Source organism: Amborella trichopoda, chromosome 4, assembly GCF_054954075.1.
Source record: "Amborella trichopoda isolate Santa Cruz 75 chromosome 4, AtrichopodaSantaCruz75HAP2 v2.0, whole genome shotgun sequence".
Taxonomy (NCBI): domain Eukaryota; kingdom Viridiplantae; phylum Streptophyta; class Magnoliopsida; order Amborellales; family Amborellaceae; genus Amborella; species Amborella trichopoda.
The window spans coordinates 8,068,046-8,089,314 of NC_142339.1; the positions used below are offsets into that span (position 1 = coordinate 8,068,046).

At 35.8% G+C, this 21,269-nt stretch overlaps 1 protein-coding gene across 11 annotated transcripts in view; it reads left to right on the forward strand.

Moving 5' to 3' along the window:
• PAA1 (P-type ATP-ase 1) overlaps positions 1 to 21,269 on the forward strand; it is a 46,264-nt gene that overhangs the window by 10,919 nt on the left and 14,076 nt on the right. For 3 of the 11 annotated variants that reach the window (XM_006849746.4, XM_020670562.2, XM_088864773.1), the window contains exons 4-5: positions 19,245 to 19,319; positions 19,453 to 19,733. In XM_006849746.4, coding sequence (XP_006849809.1) covers positions 19,245 to 19,319; positions 19,453 to 19,733 — 356 coding nt within the window. Of the gene's footprint in view, positions 1 to 6,185; positions 6,280 to 6,423; positions 6,941 to 18,984; positions 19,117 to 19,244; positions 19,320 to 19,452; positions 19,734 to 21,269 lie in introns of those variants that run through there. The other 8 variants (XM_020670561.2, XM_088864772.1, XM_088864774.1 and 5 more) reach the window with 6 other exon arrangements.

Consider the following 21,269-nt stretch of genomic DNA (forward strand, 5'->3'; position numbering starts at 1 on the left):
GGTTTAGAGAGAGAATCATGTTGAGAGGCAGTCACATTGGTCATCTAACCCACATACGCCTCTCTTCCAGAATATATATTATTTTTTCTTACAATCATGCCTTTAAGTAAGGAAAAAGGCAAATAAGTCCTTAGGGGCTTAAATACAATAGAATGAACCATAAACTTTAATATCCACAACACTCCCCCTCAAGATGGTGCATAGATATCAATCATACCAACTTACTTAAGATCATTCACAGTCGGGGTTTTCCCATAGCCTTGTTAAGAAGGTTTGCTAGCTGATCTTTAGTTTTCACATATGGAAGGCAAACTTCCCTGGTACCAACTCTTTCTCGAATGAAATGTCAGTCTACCATGTGGACCGGATTGTGAACTACACTAATTGCTGCCTTGTTATCACAATACAAGGACATTGACACACACCATGGGCCATGACTTGGTACTCTGCTTCTGCACTTGAACGGGCTACAACTGACTATTTTTTACTCCTCCAAGTCACAAGGTTACCCCCAACCAGAGTACAATACTCTGATGTCAGGTCCATGATAGAACCTACCCAATTTGTGTCTATTTAAGCTCAACTCGAAAGTGCTCATAACTAGCAAACAACAATCCTCGATCTAGTTATAATTTTATGTATCTAAGAACTGTATAAGCAATTCAAAATTAGTTGTTCGTGGAGCATGCATAAACAGACATATCTCTACCCCCTAATAACACTCATAGCATATGCAATGTCTGAATGTGTAACTAACAGACATATCTCTACCCCCTAATCTTTGAAACCTACCCACATATTTGAGAGCTTCACCCCTTTGGCAAGTTTGTGGATTGGTTCCATAGTTGTATTGGTTGGTTTGGATTCGATCTTTCATGTTTCCTTAAGGAGGTCCAACGCTTACTTCCTTTGAGAGATAAAGATTCCCTTCTCAGACGTGGCCACTTCAATATCGGGAAAATACTTCAATGGACCTAGATCTCTATTTTCTAGCTCCCTAGCCAGAAAGCTCTTGAATTGTTGAATTTCTTTAGGACGATTACCTGTTACAACAATAGCATCCACATGTACAATTAGGGTAATGGTACTGATGTTGGTGTATTTGACAAATAAGACATGGTTTGCATGACTTTGAGCAATTCCACTTAATGTCTTAAACCAAGCTCAGGAAGATTGCTTTAGTCCATAGATGGCCTTTCAGTCTAAAAACTTTCTCTCATATCCAGGAGCCATTAAACTAGGTGGAGGTACCATGTACATATTTTCCTACAGTTCCTCATGAAGGAAAGCATTCTTGAAATCCGATTAGTGTAGTGACCACTCCAAGTTAGCTGCCAGAGACAAAGGACACGAATAGACTTCATCTTATCCATAGGAGCGAAATGTTTCCTGCCGGTGTATCAGTTCCCAAGTACCATTGTTTATTAATTGCCTCTTTTCCTTGCACGTAGGCCACTTTCCACTTGGGATGAGTTAAAGGTTCCATTACACTACAAGGAATAGAAACATAAGACAAAGAAGACACAAGGTCTCATAAGAAATAAAATTGCTGATTAGGTGTACAGTGTAACTTCGTCTACCTATTTGTGCAACAATGAGCAGATCAAAATAATCACATTGAGATTTGGTGGGACTACTGGGTTGGATGTATGCAATTGGCTTGAAGGCTTGTTAGCAATGTGGGTCTCCGCTTCTTTCTGTCTCTGCCGAGGATTGACCTTTAATTGTTTCTCTTTATTATCATGACATTGCCCCCCACTATCCTCCTAAGCTCCAGAATCCAGGAAATATAGGGATAGGAAGAGGAACGGGAGATCTCTCTTCCACACTGTGCTCCTCTAAAGAGAGGTGGGAGAAAAGGAGTGGACTAAAAAATGGTTACATCCATCAAGACAAATTTCTTTCCTAATATTCGATCATAACATTCGTAACACTTATGAGAAGATGGATAACCAAGAAAAATACACTTTACAGATTTGAGATCCAACTTTTTACAATATGGACCAAGAACATGAATAAAAGCAACCACAACCGAAGACTTTAGGCAGAAAAGCAACCACAACCGAAGACTTTAGGGAGAAGACTAAACAGTGGATGATCAGAACAGAGAAGTTTATAGGGAGATTTGTAGTCTAGACAAGAGATGACATCCAAGTGAGAAGATAAGATGCAATAAGCGTTGCTTCAGACTAAAATTTCTTGGGTACATTCATATTCAAGAGAAGAGCAAGCCAACTTAAGAGTTGTCTATTCTTTCTTTTCAATCACACCATTTTGTTGTGTTGTGTTGTGTATGAGCAAGAATTTTGATATTTTATACCATGGTATTCCAAATAGGACAACTTCCCATTGCAATACTCTCCACTTTCATCAAATCTAAGTAGCTTAACTTGAGTATCAAATTGAGTGTGGATCATCTTACAAAAGACCTTGAAGGCATTAGGAAGTTCATCTTTAAATCTAGGTGCACTGAGAATAATCATCTATAAAAGAAACAAATACCAACATACAAAAATATATATAACATGAGAGGGACCCCAAACATCAGAATGGACAATAGCAAAAAATGCAGTGCTTTTATTATTACTAGGTGAAAAATAGTTTCTACAATGTTTTGACAGTTCACATACCTCACATTGAAACTCTGACACACTAGTTGAAATTAACAACATAGAGAACAAACTTTCAATGACTTAAAGATAAATGGCCAAGTCAAAGATGCCATTGCCAAGTCCAATCTGTATTGACATTGGTGCTGGACTGAAGAGCTTGAGGAGTCGTTGTTGTTGAGTCTAGAATATAGAGACCACCGGCTTCATGACCAAGATCAACCATCTTCTTTGTATCTAGGTCCAGAAAAGACAGTGGGAACCAAAGAAGGTTACACTCCATTTTAGTCTCTGCTAATGCTACTGAAAGGCAACACCAAGAATATGAAGAACTGATGACATAACATTTTAGGAGAAATATCTATAGTTCCTTTTCCAACAATAAGAAAAAGGGAAAGAAAAGGATCCATCTACAATACTAACTTGTCTCTACCAGAGTAAAACGAATATGAAGAAAGCAAGGAAGACATACTGGTCATTTAATCTGAGGCTCCTAAATCAATAATCCAGGATTGTCCAAGTGGAGTATGAGAGACACAAGGAACAAAGGCATGAATACCTGAGTGTGTAAAAGATGAAGTAGATGTGCGCAATGGGCCATGTAATTGGGCAAACAATCGGCAAAGGCTTCCTATATCCTCTTTAGGAATTGATATCATCTCATTTGGATCAGAAATTGGAAGTTGGATTGCATCTGGTAATGGCTGTCAGTAATAACAACGGCATAACCCCCAATGGATGAAGCATTATGCTCATTAGACTAACCGTTAAATTTAGTTGGATGGCCAACTATATCCTAACAAGTTTCTTTAATATGACCATTTCTATCAAAATGATCCCATTTCAACGTACTTTTTTATTTCATTGAGTGGGACCCCTTTTTCCAAATTTTCATGGTCCACCCCCCTTATTATTCTTAAGAGCTACTGTACTAAGGCTAGGGCAGAATGATCGATTACTTGAGCAGCCAACATGACACTTTTTCTACTCTCCTCACGTTAAACAAAGGATTACACCTATTTGAGTGATGGAAGAGTATCCCAACATAGTTTTTGAACCCTAGCTAGTCTGAGGACAACTAGTGGAGAGAAATGACTATTCAATGATAGTAGGCCTACATCTGGAGCCCATATATCTTTGCTTTAGTTATGGATGAGTTAACTGAGCATCTATAGGATTAGGTACCATGTTGTGTGTTTTTTACGGATGACATAGCTTTGATTGATGAGACTAGAGACAATAATGCAAAGTTAGAACTTCAGATGGATGCTCTAAAATCTAAAGGTTTTAAAATTATCCGGAATAGGACATAATATATGGAATGGAATTTTATTAATAACAGGATTGAGAACGAGGATATAGTTTGATTGATGGCCAAGAAGTACCTCTAATATATTATTTTTTATATCTTGGGTTGATAGTCCATGTGAATGGAGAGATTGAGGAAGATATCACACATAGAATTAAAGTTGGATGGACGGAGTGGAGATGTGCTTCTAGAGTCCTATGTGATCGTCGCATACCAATGAAACTGAAGGGGAAGTTCAATAGGATGATTATAAGAATAAGCATGCTTTATGGGACGAAATGTTGGGCTGTCAAGAAACAACTTATCCATATAATAAGTCCAGCTAAGATGAAGATGTTGAGATGGATGAGTGGCAAGACAAGAAAGCATAGAATTCAGAATGAATGCATTCGAGGGAAATTATGGATTGCTCCAATAGGCGATAAGATGATGGTAAGTAGACTTGGGTGATTTGGCCTTGTGTAGCGTCGACCTAGAATAGCACCAGTGCCCAGTGCGGGTTTTAGGTTCATTTGAAACATAAGACTTATGGGAGCCCATTTTAGAGAGAGAAAGCCCCCAAAAAACTAGTTTTTTGTTGATTTCTTTAGGATCAAAGGGTTTCTCAAAGTTATGAGAAATTGATCAAAATATCACCAATTGATATTAGATTTAATTTTTGATATTTTATAAATCTATTGGGGTTTTTTTTAGAAGATTTTGAGTCCTTAGAAGCTTCTTTGAGGTGGAAGTTTGGAGATAGAGCAATCAAACTCAAAGTAAGTGATTTTTTTTATTGCTTATATAAATTGCATTATTTTGAAATGTCTTCTTTGGGATCTAATAGGAGTGGTGATCATGGTTGGAAATATGGCTACAACCCAGATCCTAATGATAAAATTTTATGTTTTCTTCCTCATGGTGGTGTAATACTGTAATGTGATTTGTGGATAATGGATTTGTAGTTCCACTGGTTTGGTACTATTTGGTAACTTTGGTTTCGTAATTTGGTTGGTTGGTAAATTTTAAGTTTTAATTGGATATGGATTATGGACCGACTTATGGTTATGCTTATCGAGTGTGTACTAATGTGTAGTATACTTTGAATTCTGATGTGCCCTAAATACCTAATTCTTATAGTTTATATAATATATAACCGTAGAATCCTTTTTGGATTCAACTGGGGCGCCCAAGTTGTGGGCGCCCGCCTAGGCACTGGATGGCTTGGACCCCCCAGGCTGCTTAGGACCTGCCTAGTGCTTTTTGAAACACTAGTATAGCTCTTGATAGGGCAGATGGAAAAACATAATTCATGTAGCAGACCACAAATAGTTGGGGTAAGGCTTGGATGATGATGATGACTATCAATTTCATGTTACAAATAACAAATTGAAGAATAGGTGATCGTGATCGTGTCCTGAGCTAGAATGCCGGCTTTATGATGGATAGCCATGGTTTGAAGGTTAGGGGGACTTGAGGTAGGTGTTATTCTCTTATCACATGATGAAACTTCTTTTGATCTTTAGTCTTGAGGAATATTGCGAGAAGCATGTTTTCCAGAAGATACTTTTGGGTGAATTTACAACTGAAAGGAATCACAAATAAGGATGAATTGTTGGGTAGTGTTTGTTCCTGTTCTTATTTTTTAGCAAGCTAATGAGGTGCTTTGTCTAATCTACGATGTCTTGAGAATTTTGTTGGCTGATTGTGAAAAGCAGGACTCTTCTTGAATATATTTTAGTTGAAACATTCTAAATTAGTTTTGAATTTTATTTTCTCGAGTGAAAAGGCTTGAATCCAGGCAAGTTACTGATTTCATGATAACTATTATTTGGTTTCATTCTTTTGGTTTCTTTGTAAAATTTAACTGAGTATAGAAACTACCTACCTATATGGATATTTATATAATAGGACTTCTTTAGTTCTGTATGAGGTCAAATTATCGATTGATTATCATTTCATGGTACTTCAAAGACTTACTCTGGTAATTAGAGTGGAATAATGATATCTTAAATTTTTTATTTAAGATATAGTTATTATTTTTCATGTGGAGGTACTTGAACTAAGTCTGGATACATTAGATATTTAGTTCATGAGCAACTAAGGCCCGTTTATTTTGAGAGATACTGGCAAGATTGTATAGTAGGAAATGGTGTCTGAGGAAGTAATGAATATGATAACTGTGGATTTATTGGCTTAGAGTTATGTATTTGGTGAATCACCACTAGCTTGCAGTTTTTGGTGGAATGGTTAGAATAAGATTTGAAGCTTGGTGAAAAAATTGACAGGTCAAACAGTTAACAAGGATGGAGGCAAGAATCATTCGTAACTGTACAGAGGATTGTGCTTTGAAGACTTTGTCCTGTGCTAGGGATTCCTATGGTATGATATGGAGCTAGTCACTCCTTCTCATTGTGCTCCTTATACATTTGATCTTTAGATCATTGTGTTTCAACTTTTTTAAGCGTGGTGCGATCCAATTTCCTGTGGATCAGGATTTCTAATATTTCCTTTTATGCAACTTAGGTGGATGGAAATGGTGGACGCAAGAGCATTCTCAGGCTTCGAAATCTATTGTCTTCGGACAGAATTTTGTTCTGTTCTTTCCATGTCTTCTCTAGATGCCATTCTTCAACAAACCTTCTGTATATATTGTAATTTAGTGCCTTCTCATCATTCAAATCATGGTGATTGGGGCATACACTATGCCTCTGTTCCTTATATTCTTGGCATTGGGAACCCTGAAATTCTGTAGCCTCTGATGTATGGAGTGCATATCACCATAGTTTGAAGGTTCTGTATTTGTAAATGCCTTCATTTATCTTTCCTTGCCCTTCTAGGTTACAAAGATTGAAGCATTGCTGTAAAGAATGATTTGGCATTTTCATCAGGAATGACTTAATGTTAAGTTCCTCTTTAGTAGAATTTACAAGTGTGAAAGGTTATTGTGGAAACAATGCAGAAATCTTGCATATGCAAAGTTCAAAGTCCCCATTGCAAGAAAAATTCCTGATGGGGTTGTTCTGCATGGTTTACTCCTATGGTAAAAGCAATCATTCTTTGTCAGGATAAACCTATTGTTATCAATATTTTAGTTTTGAGGCTTTCAGGGCAAGATGCTTTGTGCTTTTGAATTGATGGGCTTCCTGGATGCTACAGGTTGTGTGCTACTGCTTATGTTGTGCTGCGTGGGCCGATTGTTCCAACTGGAAAGTCCACCAATTTCTGGCAAAATCATGCTGCATGACCATTTTTTGGGCCTGTATTGGGTTTTTGTACAGGGCACCCTTTTAATGGGTTGCCTATTTTGAATACTCTCTTGGTTGTACCTTGTTTTCCTAATTAATATAATAGTCATTAGCATGCTAGTTTTCAGGGCCAGGCCGACAGGGACAAGTCAGGCCACGAGGCCCATTGCCAGCCCTTCGTAAAGATGAAACACAAGCTTTGTTGGTTAGCATGAGCATGTAACCGAACTTTCTTGAAATCGATGACTGTCGAAAGCAAATCCAAGCCTTCACCTTGGAGCTTGAGTAGAAGTTTTTCAGAGATCTTGTATCCCATTTTCTATAGATGTGGTTGATATAATTCATGTGATTTGGGATGGTAACTCTTTGATCCACAAATTTTCAAAAATGTGAGGGATGGATTGGGTGCGTATGATTTTATGCTACTGCAGGAAGCTGTCCCTTTGATAAACCTGGTTTTAATGAGGCTGTTACCTTTGGAAAAGGAGTATGACAGTTTCATACTCGTCAGGCAATCAACAAATGACACACTTCTTTTTCTTAGCTTTCAGGAGCCCATAGTTAATAGTTATTTGGAACTGTGAAATAGACTAGTTATGTCATCTGTTCAACTTGTTTAATGCTTTGGCAAGTACACACTGAGAAGGCTAAGGCATGACTTTGAAAGCAGAACTCAAGCAAATTGAGACAGCCACTGTAGCTACACTCCATTATCAAGTGGTGTATAGATTATAGAACCATGTTTTTGATATAGTTACCCTTTTACCTCTTGAACATGAAAATACTGCCTTATTCATCAAAGATGACAATAATGCCCAACCTGTCTGTCATTACATTCCTAGACAAATATCTCGAGAAAAGTTGCTTGAATTGATTCCATCCACATGGGTGACAAACTATGAGAATTTTCAAAATCAAAAGCAGCCTGTGATGCAATCGGATTCCAGAATGACAAGAATGTCTAATGGAACAGTATAGATAAGTTTTCAGACTCCAAGATCTATTGACAATCAAACCAGAGAAATTTTTCCTACCCAATTTCAAGGGCTGCTTGAAAAAGTCTCAGTTGTTGCTTTTGACAAAACAGGGAAACCAATTTATGAACAGAAAACTTCTGATGGACATAATTGGTTTGACACTTGCAATTGTTCCTCTTGTCTCAAAGATGATTTTGATGAAATACCAAAAAAGAAAAACAAAAAGAAAAGTTCATCTCAACAAAAGCTTCATCAGAGATACATTGAAGGTGATCCATCTGTTGGATTACTTGGAGAGAGTTCAGGAAAATGGGATTATTATGTGACTTATGGTTGTCCAAAACCCAAACACATTGTTGCAGATATTGTCTCTACAGGATGGGATGATCAGAATGAAAATTCTGAAAGAAAAAATCACATTCCAGAATGCTTAGCCTTTGATCCTCAAAGTTCAAGTTATGCCTCAAATTTTCCTCCATTACATGATTACAAAAAGATTCAAGAAAATGAAAAACATATATGGAAGATAAAAAGTCCAAATACTAGAGATGTTACTGGAGCACAAAAGTCGATATCTCCGGCTGAAGCTAGCCTAAATTGGCAAGCTGAAATTGCTAAATCACAAAATTTAGCATTACTTCGAATAGAAGAGAAACAAAATGTTATGTCTTCTCAGTTACAGGGATTAACTGGCATAATTGTTCAATTGAAAAAAAAGATTCCAATGTTGCATGAAGAATTGATGCAAATCTTATATACAGTAAAGGATATTCATGAGCAATCTTATTTGTTGAATCAAAAAGGAAAGGAAAAAGATTTTTTGGAAAAACAGTTGCAAAGCTTTGAAAAAGATCTTTCGATGAAATCCCAATATCCCCAGTCACAATACCATTCTCAATTTCAACCCTTGCTAGCAAACCCATATACTCAAAATTACCCTACCTCGAGAAGTCCTGATCCTTTTCCACCTACAAGAACACTCTATCCACCCACGGGTTTAATTCCACGTAGACATTTTGGTTTTAAAGCTTTAAGTTCTTTTGAAGATGAAAGATGTTTTCTTGAAGAAATGTTCTTTCCTCAATTAAGAAAAAAACCAAATATATCAATACCTAGTTCATTACAAAACCCAATACCTAAACCTTCTATTACTTCACCACCCGCAACATTTCAACCTCATACTGATCCTCAGCCACCTAAATATGAAACCCAAATGTTTCAGCCATCTGATATTGAACAGGATGTCATAGCCTCTTCAGTCCCAACCCAAACATTTATCCCTTCCAAACCCTTGAATAATATGAGTTCATTCCTCAAAAACTTGACAAAACCGTCTGAAATAAATCTTCAATCTGAAACACAATCCGCAGAAGATATGTCTGATACATCTGAAACCTTTGAAGATCAAACCTCTTCTTCTTCCCTAGATTCAGAATCCTTATTAATGATGAACCCTCCTGAACCACCTAATGAACCAGACCCTGTCATGGAAGAAGAATTCAAACCTCCTGACCACCAAGAACCTCCACCTACTCCAACCTATGGAGATTCATCAAAAGGTTTTACTATTGATGACATTCCACCATCAAGATGGAATAACAGATTCAGAGAGATTCAAGGATGGATACATTCAGAAATTCTTAATCCAGCAAATACATTGGCCAGTATAATTTCAAAAGTCATTGTAAGGCTAAGAGGACGCCTTTTTGATTGGTATATAAGTCTTGGAGAATACAGACAAACACAATTAAGAAATAGTCAGTCCATTGTTGAATTTCTTAAGTACTTAGTCTCTGAATTCTCAGGCCCGGTTAAACATGAACAAATTGCTGCTAGAGAAGAATTTTTCCAGCTTAAATGTTGTTCTTTCAAGAGGCCACAAAAACAATGGAAAACCAAGGACTTACTATTCAAAACACCAATTTTGGTGAATTATACCAGTTTGTTCTCCATGCTTTAGAAAGACTCTGCAATCAAGTTGAATTTGTGAAACAAATGGAAAAAAATAAGTATTTACTGGGAAATTCTTGTGATAAACCATATCTCAAGATTAAATGTGATATAGAAAAGCAGTGTGCATGTCCACCTACTTCGAAAGGAAAAAAGAAGTTTGAATGAAAAAGGAAAAAGAAGAAATTCAAAAGGTTCAAATATCTTAAAAGATCAAGATTTCAAGGTACTAGACATAAGAAAGGAGATAGATGCTATGTTTGTGGAAACAAAGGACATTTTGCAAAAGATTGGCCAAATCAGAAAAAGAAAAAAAAGATAATGCATCTTTTGTCACAGGTTTTAGATGAGGAAATTGATGATGATTTAGAATCTGTGTTTTCTCTTGATGATGAACAAAGTCCAGAAACATTACTATCCATTTCTTATTCTGATAGTAATGAGCTAAAGGAGATAAGCAACATTGTTGTTCCAGAGATATTGTCTCCACAGGATGAAATTTCAGACATAAACAATTTACCCTACCAGCCTACCCCAATAGCCCTCGTCCAGATGCTTCAAGAACACTATTCCAAACCTTTGACCATACCTGCATTTTTTGATACAGGAGCATCAGTTAGTATCTTAAAACCTGATTTACTACCAAAACAGTTTTGGGAAACATGTAACCAAACTTTTCGAGCTTCTAATAAAGAAAATTTTACCATAAGTCAAATGAGCAAACCCATTTTGATAAAACTGTTTCCAAAACTAGTTATCCAACATAAACTCTTAGGATCCTATTTGCTCAATAAAGAACTGTTACTTGTATTTGATGTTTTGCATCAAGTAAAACTTCAATGGACTTCCAAAGGATTACATTATAGGAACCTAACTTTATCCTGGATAGCTTGTATAGACCAACCATACACCTTAGAAACCATCAAGCAAAAAATTATATTAGACTGTTGTGCCAATTCCCACTCTGAGTTCCTCAAAAACTGTACCAACCCACTCTGGAGAAACCAAAATTTTTATGTTAAACTACCTTTTAAGAAAAATGAGGACATAAATCCTACAAAGGCTTCTCACAGAGGTTTAAACCCAGATCTGTTGGAACAAGCTAAGCTAGAGATACAAGACTTGATAAAGAAACAGTTGATTGAGCCTACGAGTTCTTCTTGGGCTTGTGAAGCTCTTTATGTAAATAAAAGAGCTGAACAAATTCGAGGAAAACTCAGGTTAGTAATTAATTACCAACCTTTGAATACTTTCCTTGCAGATCATAAATTCCCTGTGCCAAATCAAATTGCACTATTTTCTCAGATTTCACATGCTCACATATTTTCAAATTTTGATTTAAAATCAGGATTTTGGCAAATAGGAATTCACCCAGATGAGCGTCCAAAAACAACCTTCTGTTTACCAAATTACCATTTTCAATGGACGGTTATGCCTTTTGGTTTAAACAATGCACCCACATATTTTCAAAAAGTCTTAAGCAATATTTTTGAACCAATCTAAACATAGGCATTGATATATATATATGACATACTCCTCTTTTCTCCTGATCTTGATAGTCATATTCTCCTGTTAGATAAATTCCACTCCTTCTATTGTAAATATGGTATTATGCTTTTTGAAAAGAAATGTGTCTTTGCTAAAACAGAAATAGATTTCCTTGGTATGCATTTTCACGATGGAATTTATAAACTCCAGCCCCATAGAGCCAAACACTTGCTAGAATTCCCAGATACTTTATCTTCTGTAAAGCAAATTTAGCAATTTTTAGGAATTGTAAATTATATGTCCCCTTTTATTCCCAAGCTTTCTCTTTTCACTAGTCCTCTTTACCTTTTGCTAAAGAAAAAAGCACCACCATGGACAAGAAAATAGACTGAGTGTGTTCTAGAGCTCAAAAGATTATCTCAAAATTTACCTTCTTTAAAAATCCCATTTACAGGAAAAAGAATTTTGCAAACAGATGCTTCTGATGAATTTTGAGCATGTATCTTGCTGGAAGAAAAAGATAAAGACAGAATGATTTGTGGATGCGAAAGTGGAAAATTCAAAGATTCTGAACTTCATTATCATTCTACATTCAAGGAAATCCTTACAGTAAAAAGAGGAATTGAAAAATTCCAATTTCATCTAATAGGACATACTTTCCTTGTTGAAATGGATTTATCTACTTTTCCAAATATGCTCAAATTCAAAAATAAGATTCTCCCGAATTCCCAATTCTTCAGATGGGCAAGTTAGTTTTCTCAATGGAATTTTGAGTATAAGCATATTTCTGGAAAGAACAATATTTTGGCAGATATATTTTCTTGAAGAAAATTTTCTGAAGAAACTGGTCTTCAAGTTGTTCCTTTTCTAGGAGCAATAATCAGAATTGACGATGAATCAAAAGATGTTCCTGATGAAATATATGACATCATTCTCAATAAAACAATGGAATTAAGAAATGAGATTATGCAACAAAAAATGCATGAAATATTAATTAGAAATCATGGAGAATGTTTTCAAGGAACTCGATGCCATTCTACATATCCATTTTTATTCCTATTCCAAACCAGACATTATTATAATATGCCAAAAGAAGCTCTTTGTTTCCTCTGGTATCTTACCCAAAATCACCATATATGTTTTAATTTCTATGTAAGGAAATTATTATCCTACCTCAGACACTGTCATTTCCTACAATGGAACAATTACATCCACCCCAATCCCAGAGCATTCAATTTCTATAAATTTCTTTTAAAGCATTACCATTATAATCAATGGATTGAATCCTTTGGTTATCCACATCGACCTTATATCATTATAGCTTTCCATTAAGACCTTAGACCCCAAATTTATCCTGAACATACCTATTTTACCCAACATCCTTAGATCCAAACCATTGGATGTTATGATTCTAATCTCCTGAAATTTTGGATATTTCAGACAGAATTATGGAAAGCGTTAAAAATTCTCATGTGCTACATTAACAGAATTCAGCCAGAATGGATTCCTTTGGATGTCTATATAGGAACCACAGTTTGGAATGATGAAACTCCCCGAGGAGCTGCACTGCTACACCAACTGCATATATGGCTTGCTGATCACCCTCCTCCTGCAGAAATACAAACAGATAGTTTCAATGATGATACCTACATTAGACCCTCACACAGTCCGTCCAATCATTCTTCACCAAGTTACAATTCTAATGGTCTTCCCCTCAATTATGACACTGATTGAAAATCACTGTTCAAGATAAGATGATGACGTGAAAATCACTGTTCAAGATAAGATGAGGACGTGGAAATCACAGTTCAAGATAAGATGAGGACGTGGAAATCACTGTTCAAGATAAGAGAGAATCTTACTGTTCACTGTTCATGTCGGCCACCTGTCCACTGTACATCCACTTTTTACTGTTCATGTCGGCCACCTGTCCACTGTACATCTACTTTTTACTGTTCATAATGGCCACTTGTACAGGCCAGCTGTCTTATTTTTATTATGGTTTGGAATCCGGATTTCAAGTCCGGTGACTATAAAAGGCCCCTTAAGTCATTTGTAACGGCAGAGCGCTACTTAGAGCCTCTTAGCCTAGTTTCTTTCTTTGGTGTGCTTCTTCTTACTTCTGCTTGTGCTTGTAAGCTTCCTACTTCTGCTTTTGCTTGTAAGCTTCCTACTTTTGCTTTTGCTTGTAAGCTTCCTTTTTCTGCTAGTGCTTGTAAGTTTGATCTTTATAAACTTTTGGTGTGCGTGTTAATTCTGTTCTACCTTCTTGATATCCTGTTATTCTGTTATCGTCTTATCTTTGTTATCTTAACAGGAACTCTGTCATCTTCTTTATCTTCGTTTGTTATCTTCGTATGCACATATTACTTTTTTTTTTGTTTTTCCTTTTTGGTATTTCATCAAAATCATCTTTGAGACAAGAGGAACAATTGCTAGTGTCAAACCAATTATGTCCATCAGAAGTTTTCTGTTCATAAATTGGTTTCCCTGTTTTGTCAAAAGCAACAATTGGGACTTTTTCAAGCAGCCCTTGAAATTGGGTAGGAAAAATTTCTCTGGTTTGATTTTCAATAGCTCTTCAGTATTAACTACAGATTAACCCAGTCAACAAAGTAGATATAGAAAATAATCTCTTGGCATATATGGCATACATGGCATATATGGCATACATGGCATATATGGCATACATGGCATATATGGCATACATGGCATACATGACATACATGGCATACGTGGCTCTGATACTAATATAGATGTGCATACGAAGATAACAAACGAAGATAAAGAAGATAACAGAGTTCTTGTTAAGATAAATTCCACTCCCTTTAAAGGTATCTCTTTAGATAGTATTCCCTCTTCTAGTCCAGATTTAGGTCCCATGTTTTCTAAACAAGAACATCTTTTTGAAATAACCTATACTCCTGAAAAATTTTCTGAAACTAGTTCTCAATTGATTAATCCTTATCATGTTTATGATAAATCTAGCTTAAATTGGACCAAAAGAATCAAAAGTTGTGTGGAAAAAAGAACCTTGAAGCCATTAAAGAACATGTTCAAGCCTCTTCTTTTGACCAACATCAAATACCTGCTACCCAGACTGAACAGTACATTACTATTACCTTACCTAGAAACCTATTTCCCTAATGGCTTAAAGATGGATATACTCATATTCATTTTGGAGCTATAAAGTTAGCCTTAACATTTCATGGAAGAAAAGGTATGGAAGCTGTTTCCCGAATTGCTTTGTTAGATTCCAGATTTTTAGAATACCAGCATGCCTGTATCGGAACTGTGCAAACAACCTTAAACGCTGACACTATTTTTGTTACCTTTTTCCCAAACTTTAATATCCCTATCAAAGACCGTCCTTTGAGTTTTGCTTTCAAAGTCCAACTACAAATTACAGGAACCAAGCAAATTGAGACAGCCACTGTAGCTACATTCCATTATGAAATAGTGTATAGATTACAGAACCATGCTTTTGATATAGTTACCCCTTTACCTCCTAAACATGAAAATACTGCCTGTTAACAGAGTTCCTGTTAAGATAACAAAGATAAGAGGATAACAGGATATCAAGAAGGTAGAACAGAATTAACACGCACACCAAAAGTTTATAAGGATCAAACTTACAAGCACTAGCAGAAGTAGGAAGCTTACAAGCAAAAGCAGAAGTAAGAAAAAGCACACCAAAAGAAAGAAACTAGGCTAAGAGGCTCTAAGTAGCGCTCTGCCGTCACAAATGACTTAAGGGGCCTTTTATAAGCACCGGACTTAAAATCCGGATTCCAAACCATAATAAAATAAGACAGCTGGCCTGTACAGGTGGCCATTATGAACAGTAAAAAGTAGATGTACAGTGGACAAGTGGCCGACATGAACAGTAAAAAATGGATGTACAGTGGACAGGTGGCCGACATGAACAGTGAACCGTAGGATTCTCTCTTATCTTGAACAGTGATTTCCACGTCCTCATCTTATCTTGAACAGTGATTTCCACGTCCTCATCTTATCTTGAACAATGATTTTCACGTCCTCGTCTGATCTTGAACAGTGATTTTCAATCAGTGTCATAATTGAGGGGAAGACCATCAGAATTGTAACTTGGTGAAGAATGATTGGACGGACTGTGTGAGGGTCCAATGTAGGTATCATCACTGGAACTATCTGTTTGTATTTCTGCAGGAGGAAGGTGATCAGCAAGCCATATATGCAGTTGGTGTAGCAGTGCAGCTCCTCGGGGAGTTTCATCATTCCAAACTGTGGTTCCTGTATAGACATCCAAAGGAATTCATTCTGGCTGGATTATGTTAATGTAGCACATGAAAATTTTTAACTCTTTCCATAATTCTGTTTGAAATATCCAAAAATTCAGGAGATTAGAATCATACCATCAAATGGTTTGGATCTGAGCATGTTGGGTAAAATAGGTATGTTCAGGATAAATTTGGGGTCTAAGGTCTTGATGGAAAACTATAATGATATAAGGTCGATGTGGATAACCAAAGGATTCAATCCATTGATTATAATGGTAATGCTTTAAAAGAAATTTATAGAAGTTGAATGCTCTGGGATTGGGGTGGATGTAATTGTTCCATTGTAGGAAATGACAGTGTCTGAGGTAGGATAATAATTTTCTTACATGGAAATTAAAACATATATGGTGGTTTTGGGTAAGATACTAGAGGAAACAAAGAGCTTCTTTTGGCATATTATAATAATGTCTGGTTTGGAATAAGGATAAAAATGGATATGTAGGATGGCATCGAATTCCTTGAAAACATTCTCCATGATTTCTGATTAATATTTCATACTTGTTTTGTTGCATATTCTCATTTCTTGATTCCATTGTTTTATTGAGAATGATGTCATATATTTCATCAGGAACATCTTTTGATTCATCATCAATTCTGATTATTGCTCTTAGAAAAGGAACAACTTGAAGACCAGTTTCTTCATAAAATTTTCTTCAAGAAAATATATCTGCCAATATTGTTCTTTCCAGAAATATGCTTATACTCAAAATTCCATTGAGAAAACCAACTTACCCATCTGAGTAATTGGGGATTCGGGAGAATCTTATTTTTGAATTTGAGCATATTTGGAAAAGTAGATAAATTCATTTCAACAAGGAAAGTATGTCCTATTAGATGAAATTGGAATTTTTCAATTCCTCTTTTTACTACAAGGATTTCCTTGAATGTAGAATGATAATGAAGTTTAGAATCTTTGAATTTTCCACTGTTATATGCACAAATCATTCTGTCTTTATCTTTTTCTTCCAGCAAGATACATGTCCAAAATTCATCAGAAGCATCTGTTTGCAAAATTCTTTTTCCTGTAGTTGGGATTTTTAAAGAAGGTAAATTTTGAGATTAATCTTTTGAGCTTTAGAACACACTCAGTCTGTTTTCTTGTTCATGGTGGTGCTTTTTTCTTTAGCAAAAGGTAAAGAGGACTAGTGAAAAGAGAAAGCTTGGGAATAAAAGGGGACATATAATTTACAATTCCTAAAAATTGCTGAATTTGCTTTACAGAAGATAAAGTATCTGGGAATTCTAGCAAGTGTTTGGCTATATGGGGCTGGAGTTTATACATTCCATTGTGAAAATGCATACCAAGGAAATCTATTTCTGTTTAGCAAAGACACATTTCTTTTCGGAAAGCATAATACCATATTTACAACAGAGGGAGTGGAATTTATCTAACAGGAGAATATGACTATCAAGATCAGGATAAAAGAGGAGTATGTCATCTATATATATGAATGCCTGTGTTGAGATTGGTTCAAAAATATTGCTTAAGAATATTTGAAAATACATGGGTGCATTTTTTAAACCAAAAGGCATAACCGTCCATTGAAAATGGTAATTTGGTAAACAGATGGCTGTTTTAGGACGATCATCTGGGTGAATTCCTATTTACCAAAATCCTGATTTTAAATCAAATTTTGAAAATATGTGAGCATGTGAAATCTGAGAAAGTAGTGCAATTTAATTTGACAAATGGAATTTATCATCTGCAAGGAAAGTATTCAAAGGTTGGTAATTAATTACTAACCTGAGTTTTTCTTGAATTTGTTCAGCTCTTTTATTTACATAAAAAGCTTCACAAGCCCAAGGAGAATTGGTAGACTCAATCAACTATTCCTCTATAAAGTCTTGTATCTCTAGCTTAGCTTGTTCCAACAGATCTGGGTTTAAACCTCTGTGAGAAGCCTTTGTAGGATTTATGTCCTCATTTTTCTTAAAAGGCAGTTTAAAATAAAAATTTTGGTTTCTCCAGAGTGGGTTGGTATATTTTTTGAGGAACTCAGAGTGGAAATTGGCACTACAGTCTGATATAATTTTTTGCTTGATGGCTTCTAAGGTGTATGGTTGGTGTAAAGTTAGGTTCCTATAATGTAATCCTTTGGAAGTCCATTGAAGTTTTACTTGATGCAAAACATCAAATCTAAGTAAAAGTTCTTTATTGGGCAAATAGGATCCTAAGAGTTTATGTTTACTAGACATAAGAAAGGAGATAGATGCTATGTCTGTGGAAACAAAGGACAGTTTGCAAAAGATTGGCCGAATCAGAAAAAGAAAAAAAAGATAATGCATCTTTTGTCACAGGTTTTAGATGAGGAAATTGATGATGATTTAGAATCTGTGTTTTCTCTTGATGATGAACAAAGTCCAAAAACGTTACTATCCATTTCTTATTCTGATAGTATTGAGCTAAATGAGATAAGCAATACTCTTGTTCCAGAGATATTGTCTCCACAGGATGAAATTTCAGACATAAACAGTTTACCCTACCAGCCTACCCCAATAGCCCTCGTCCAGATACTTCAAGAACACTATTCCAAACCTTTGACCATACCTGCATTTTTTGATGCAGGAGCATCAGCTAGTATCTTAAAACCTGACTTACTACCAAAACAGTTTTGAGAAACATGTAACCAAACTTTTCGAGCTGCTAATGGAGAAAAATTTACCATAACCCAAATTAGCAAACCCATTTTGATAAAACTGTTTCCAAAACTAGTCATGCAATTGTACCATAAAAATAAAACTTCAAGAATGCCACCTGGCTTAGACTGTTTTTCCTTTCCAGAATATCATGTTGTGCCAAATCTCTGCTATCATTTTAATCTTTTGGCTTGTTTTTTTTTCCTTATCATGAGATGTGCAGATATTTTAACCAGAAAAGCTTACTAAAATTTGGTAATTCTAGAATGTGAGCACATGGATTTTCCAAATGAGCTCTTAATTCTGCTCATGATTCACGATCATCATGTTGCGTATTGTTTTCTTTGGAACTTCAATATCACTTTCAGTTTTAAAATCCTTGCATACTTATCTCTTTCTAGGAAATTTAGGATATTTGTATTTATATTACATGGCCAAGAGTTTTTCCACAACTTGAATTTCTAACAAATATGAACTTTCTGTATTGTGACAAACATGTACTTGCTGTATTCAGATGAATTTGAACTTACGAGAAAAAAGTTTAATGCATTCGATGCATAAGTGTATCCATGGAAAGATGTTATGCCGCAGCACATCAAGGCACTATTTAGATTATGCCAATCTGAAGAATCATTTAGTTGTTTGTTGTTTGACTTTGGAGAGAGAGAGCTGTAAAGATTAACAAATATTCTACCTGCAAAGTAATGTTTGCATATGCTTTTGTGCAGCAGGTCCTGGACAAAGTTATAATAAAATTTTTGAACAGAGGAGATTGGAAAGGCTTAGCCGTTTGGAACGAAGTGGTATGTTTTTTATGTTGCTCTTTTACAGACTACAGAGGAATGCATCACTTTTACTATATGAGTTTCCATTTATTTTTAGTGAGGACTTCTACCATGGACTCTTTCTACTAACTTACATTTTAAACTTCAACAGGTCGTGAGCTTGTTGTGTCATGGGCATTATGTGCAGCTTGCCTTCTCGGACACACGTCTCATATGTTTGGTGCCAATGCGGCCTCATGGATACATGCATTTCATTCTACAGGATTCCACATGTCATTGTCTTTGGTTACTTTGCTTGGTCCTGGTCGCCAAATTATTCTTGATGGTATAAGGAGCCTTTGGAAGGGAGCTCCCAATATGAACACTTTAGTTGGCCTTGGGGCTATGTCTTCCTTTGCAGTCAGTTCTATTGCCACCTTCATTCCAAAACTAGTATGTAGTGATATTCCTCTTTCTGCTTGGTCCAAATCTGGCAGGCTATGGATGTGTTTTACTGGATGCATGTGAAATTTATTTTTTATTGTTAATTTTTAACTATATGTGTAATCTTCTTCCTCTTTAGGGTTGTATAAACCATGCTGTGCATGCATACTTACATCTTTCTATGTTAGGATTATTGATTTGTAAGCACTGGACTTACATGGGGACATCTAAGGCATTTCTTTTATTGCAACTATAAAGAAATCCTATTGACCAAACCATAATCAAAAACTTTTTTCTAGTTGTTCTAAATTTTAGCATATCAGTGCAGTTGAACAGGGTTCACGTGGATTGTGTCCATACCCTACATCTTTACTGCAACAACCTTAGGTCCTATCTGGACATGTGGATAAGCACCACACAGAGTGGGCTTGTCTGTGATGGAGGAAAATTTCCTTTTCATAAAGATGGCCAAATAGGCAATATGTACCATTTTCCACAAGTTCTTGTGGAAAATTGTAGGTAACGGCAGTAAAAAGAGTGGCTGCGAACAGCTCATTAGGACTTTTATGTATAAGATTGCGGAGTTGCCATCTATATGCACATCCAGACAGGAATTTATTCATGCGTTGTTTACTGACTAAAAAAAATACTCGTGCGAATGTAAGGGTTCCTGATTCCTACAGTGACTGGCAATTCATATCTTGCTTTGTTGTTCATACATGTAATGGCACATGTTCTACAAAGGCATTGGGATTAAAATTTAGAGTTTCCTGAGAATTGCAAACATCCCATTCAAGCCCTTCAGGATGTTCCTTGGAGTGAGTTAATTTCTTGAGTACATACATGGAAGGGTTTGAATACTTCTCATATCGTGACTAGGAACCAAATGATCTCATCATTTGTGATTCTTAGACTCCATGGAAGCTTACAAAAATGGTAGAGTCATGTTTTGGTGAAGATCAAGGGTATACAGGACACTAACTTTTATTTCTTAAGAGCATACACTGTACCTAATATTTTCATTAAGATATTATTAACCATAGAACAACTAGGAAATATTACCATTTCAAAGTATGAAAGATGGATTTTCGCTTCCTAGTGCAGCTACTTCTTGTGACTCAAAAATGTTTCATGAATTCTATTCATGTGTTGTTTTCAAAAAAACACTTTGAAAATTGTTTGGCCGAGTTTGAAATCTGATACCTTCATTACAATAGTTGTACAAGGACATTAGCATTACTTGATCTTATCTGAAATGACTAGCTTTTTGAGACTGTTGCTATATCAACTTGCCTGGGTTAAAGTGTGTCCAATATATGTTATTTATGTCCAATATATATTATTTATGTTAATTATAGAATGTAAAGACAATTCTAAATATTATGCTATGCGAGAAAGCATGACACTGCAGGTGCCGATAATTGCTGGTGAGCCTAGTATCCATGTATGCCTTGTTCATAGAGGCCATTAAAGGTTTCAGAACATGCAGTTGTTTTTATTGGTGTTATTTCTAGTAAATGTTTTTTAATATCTTCTCAATATAGA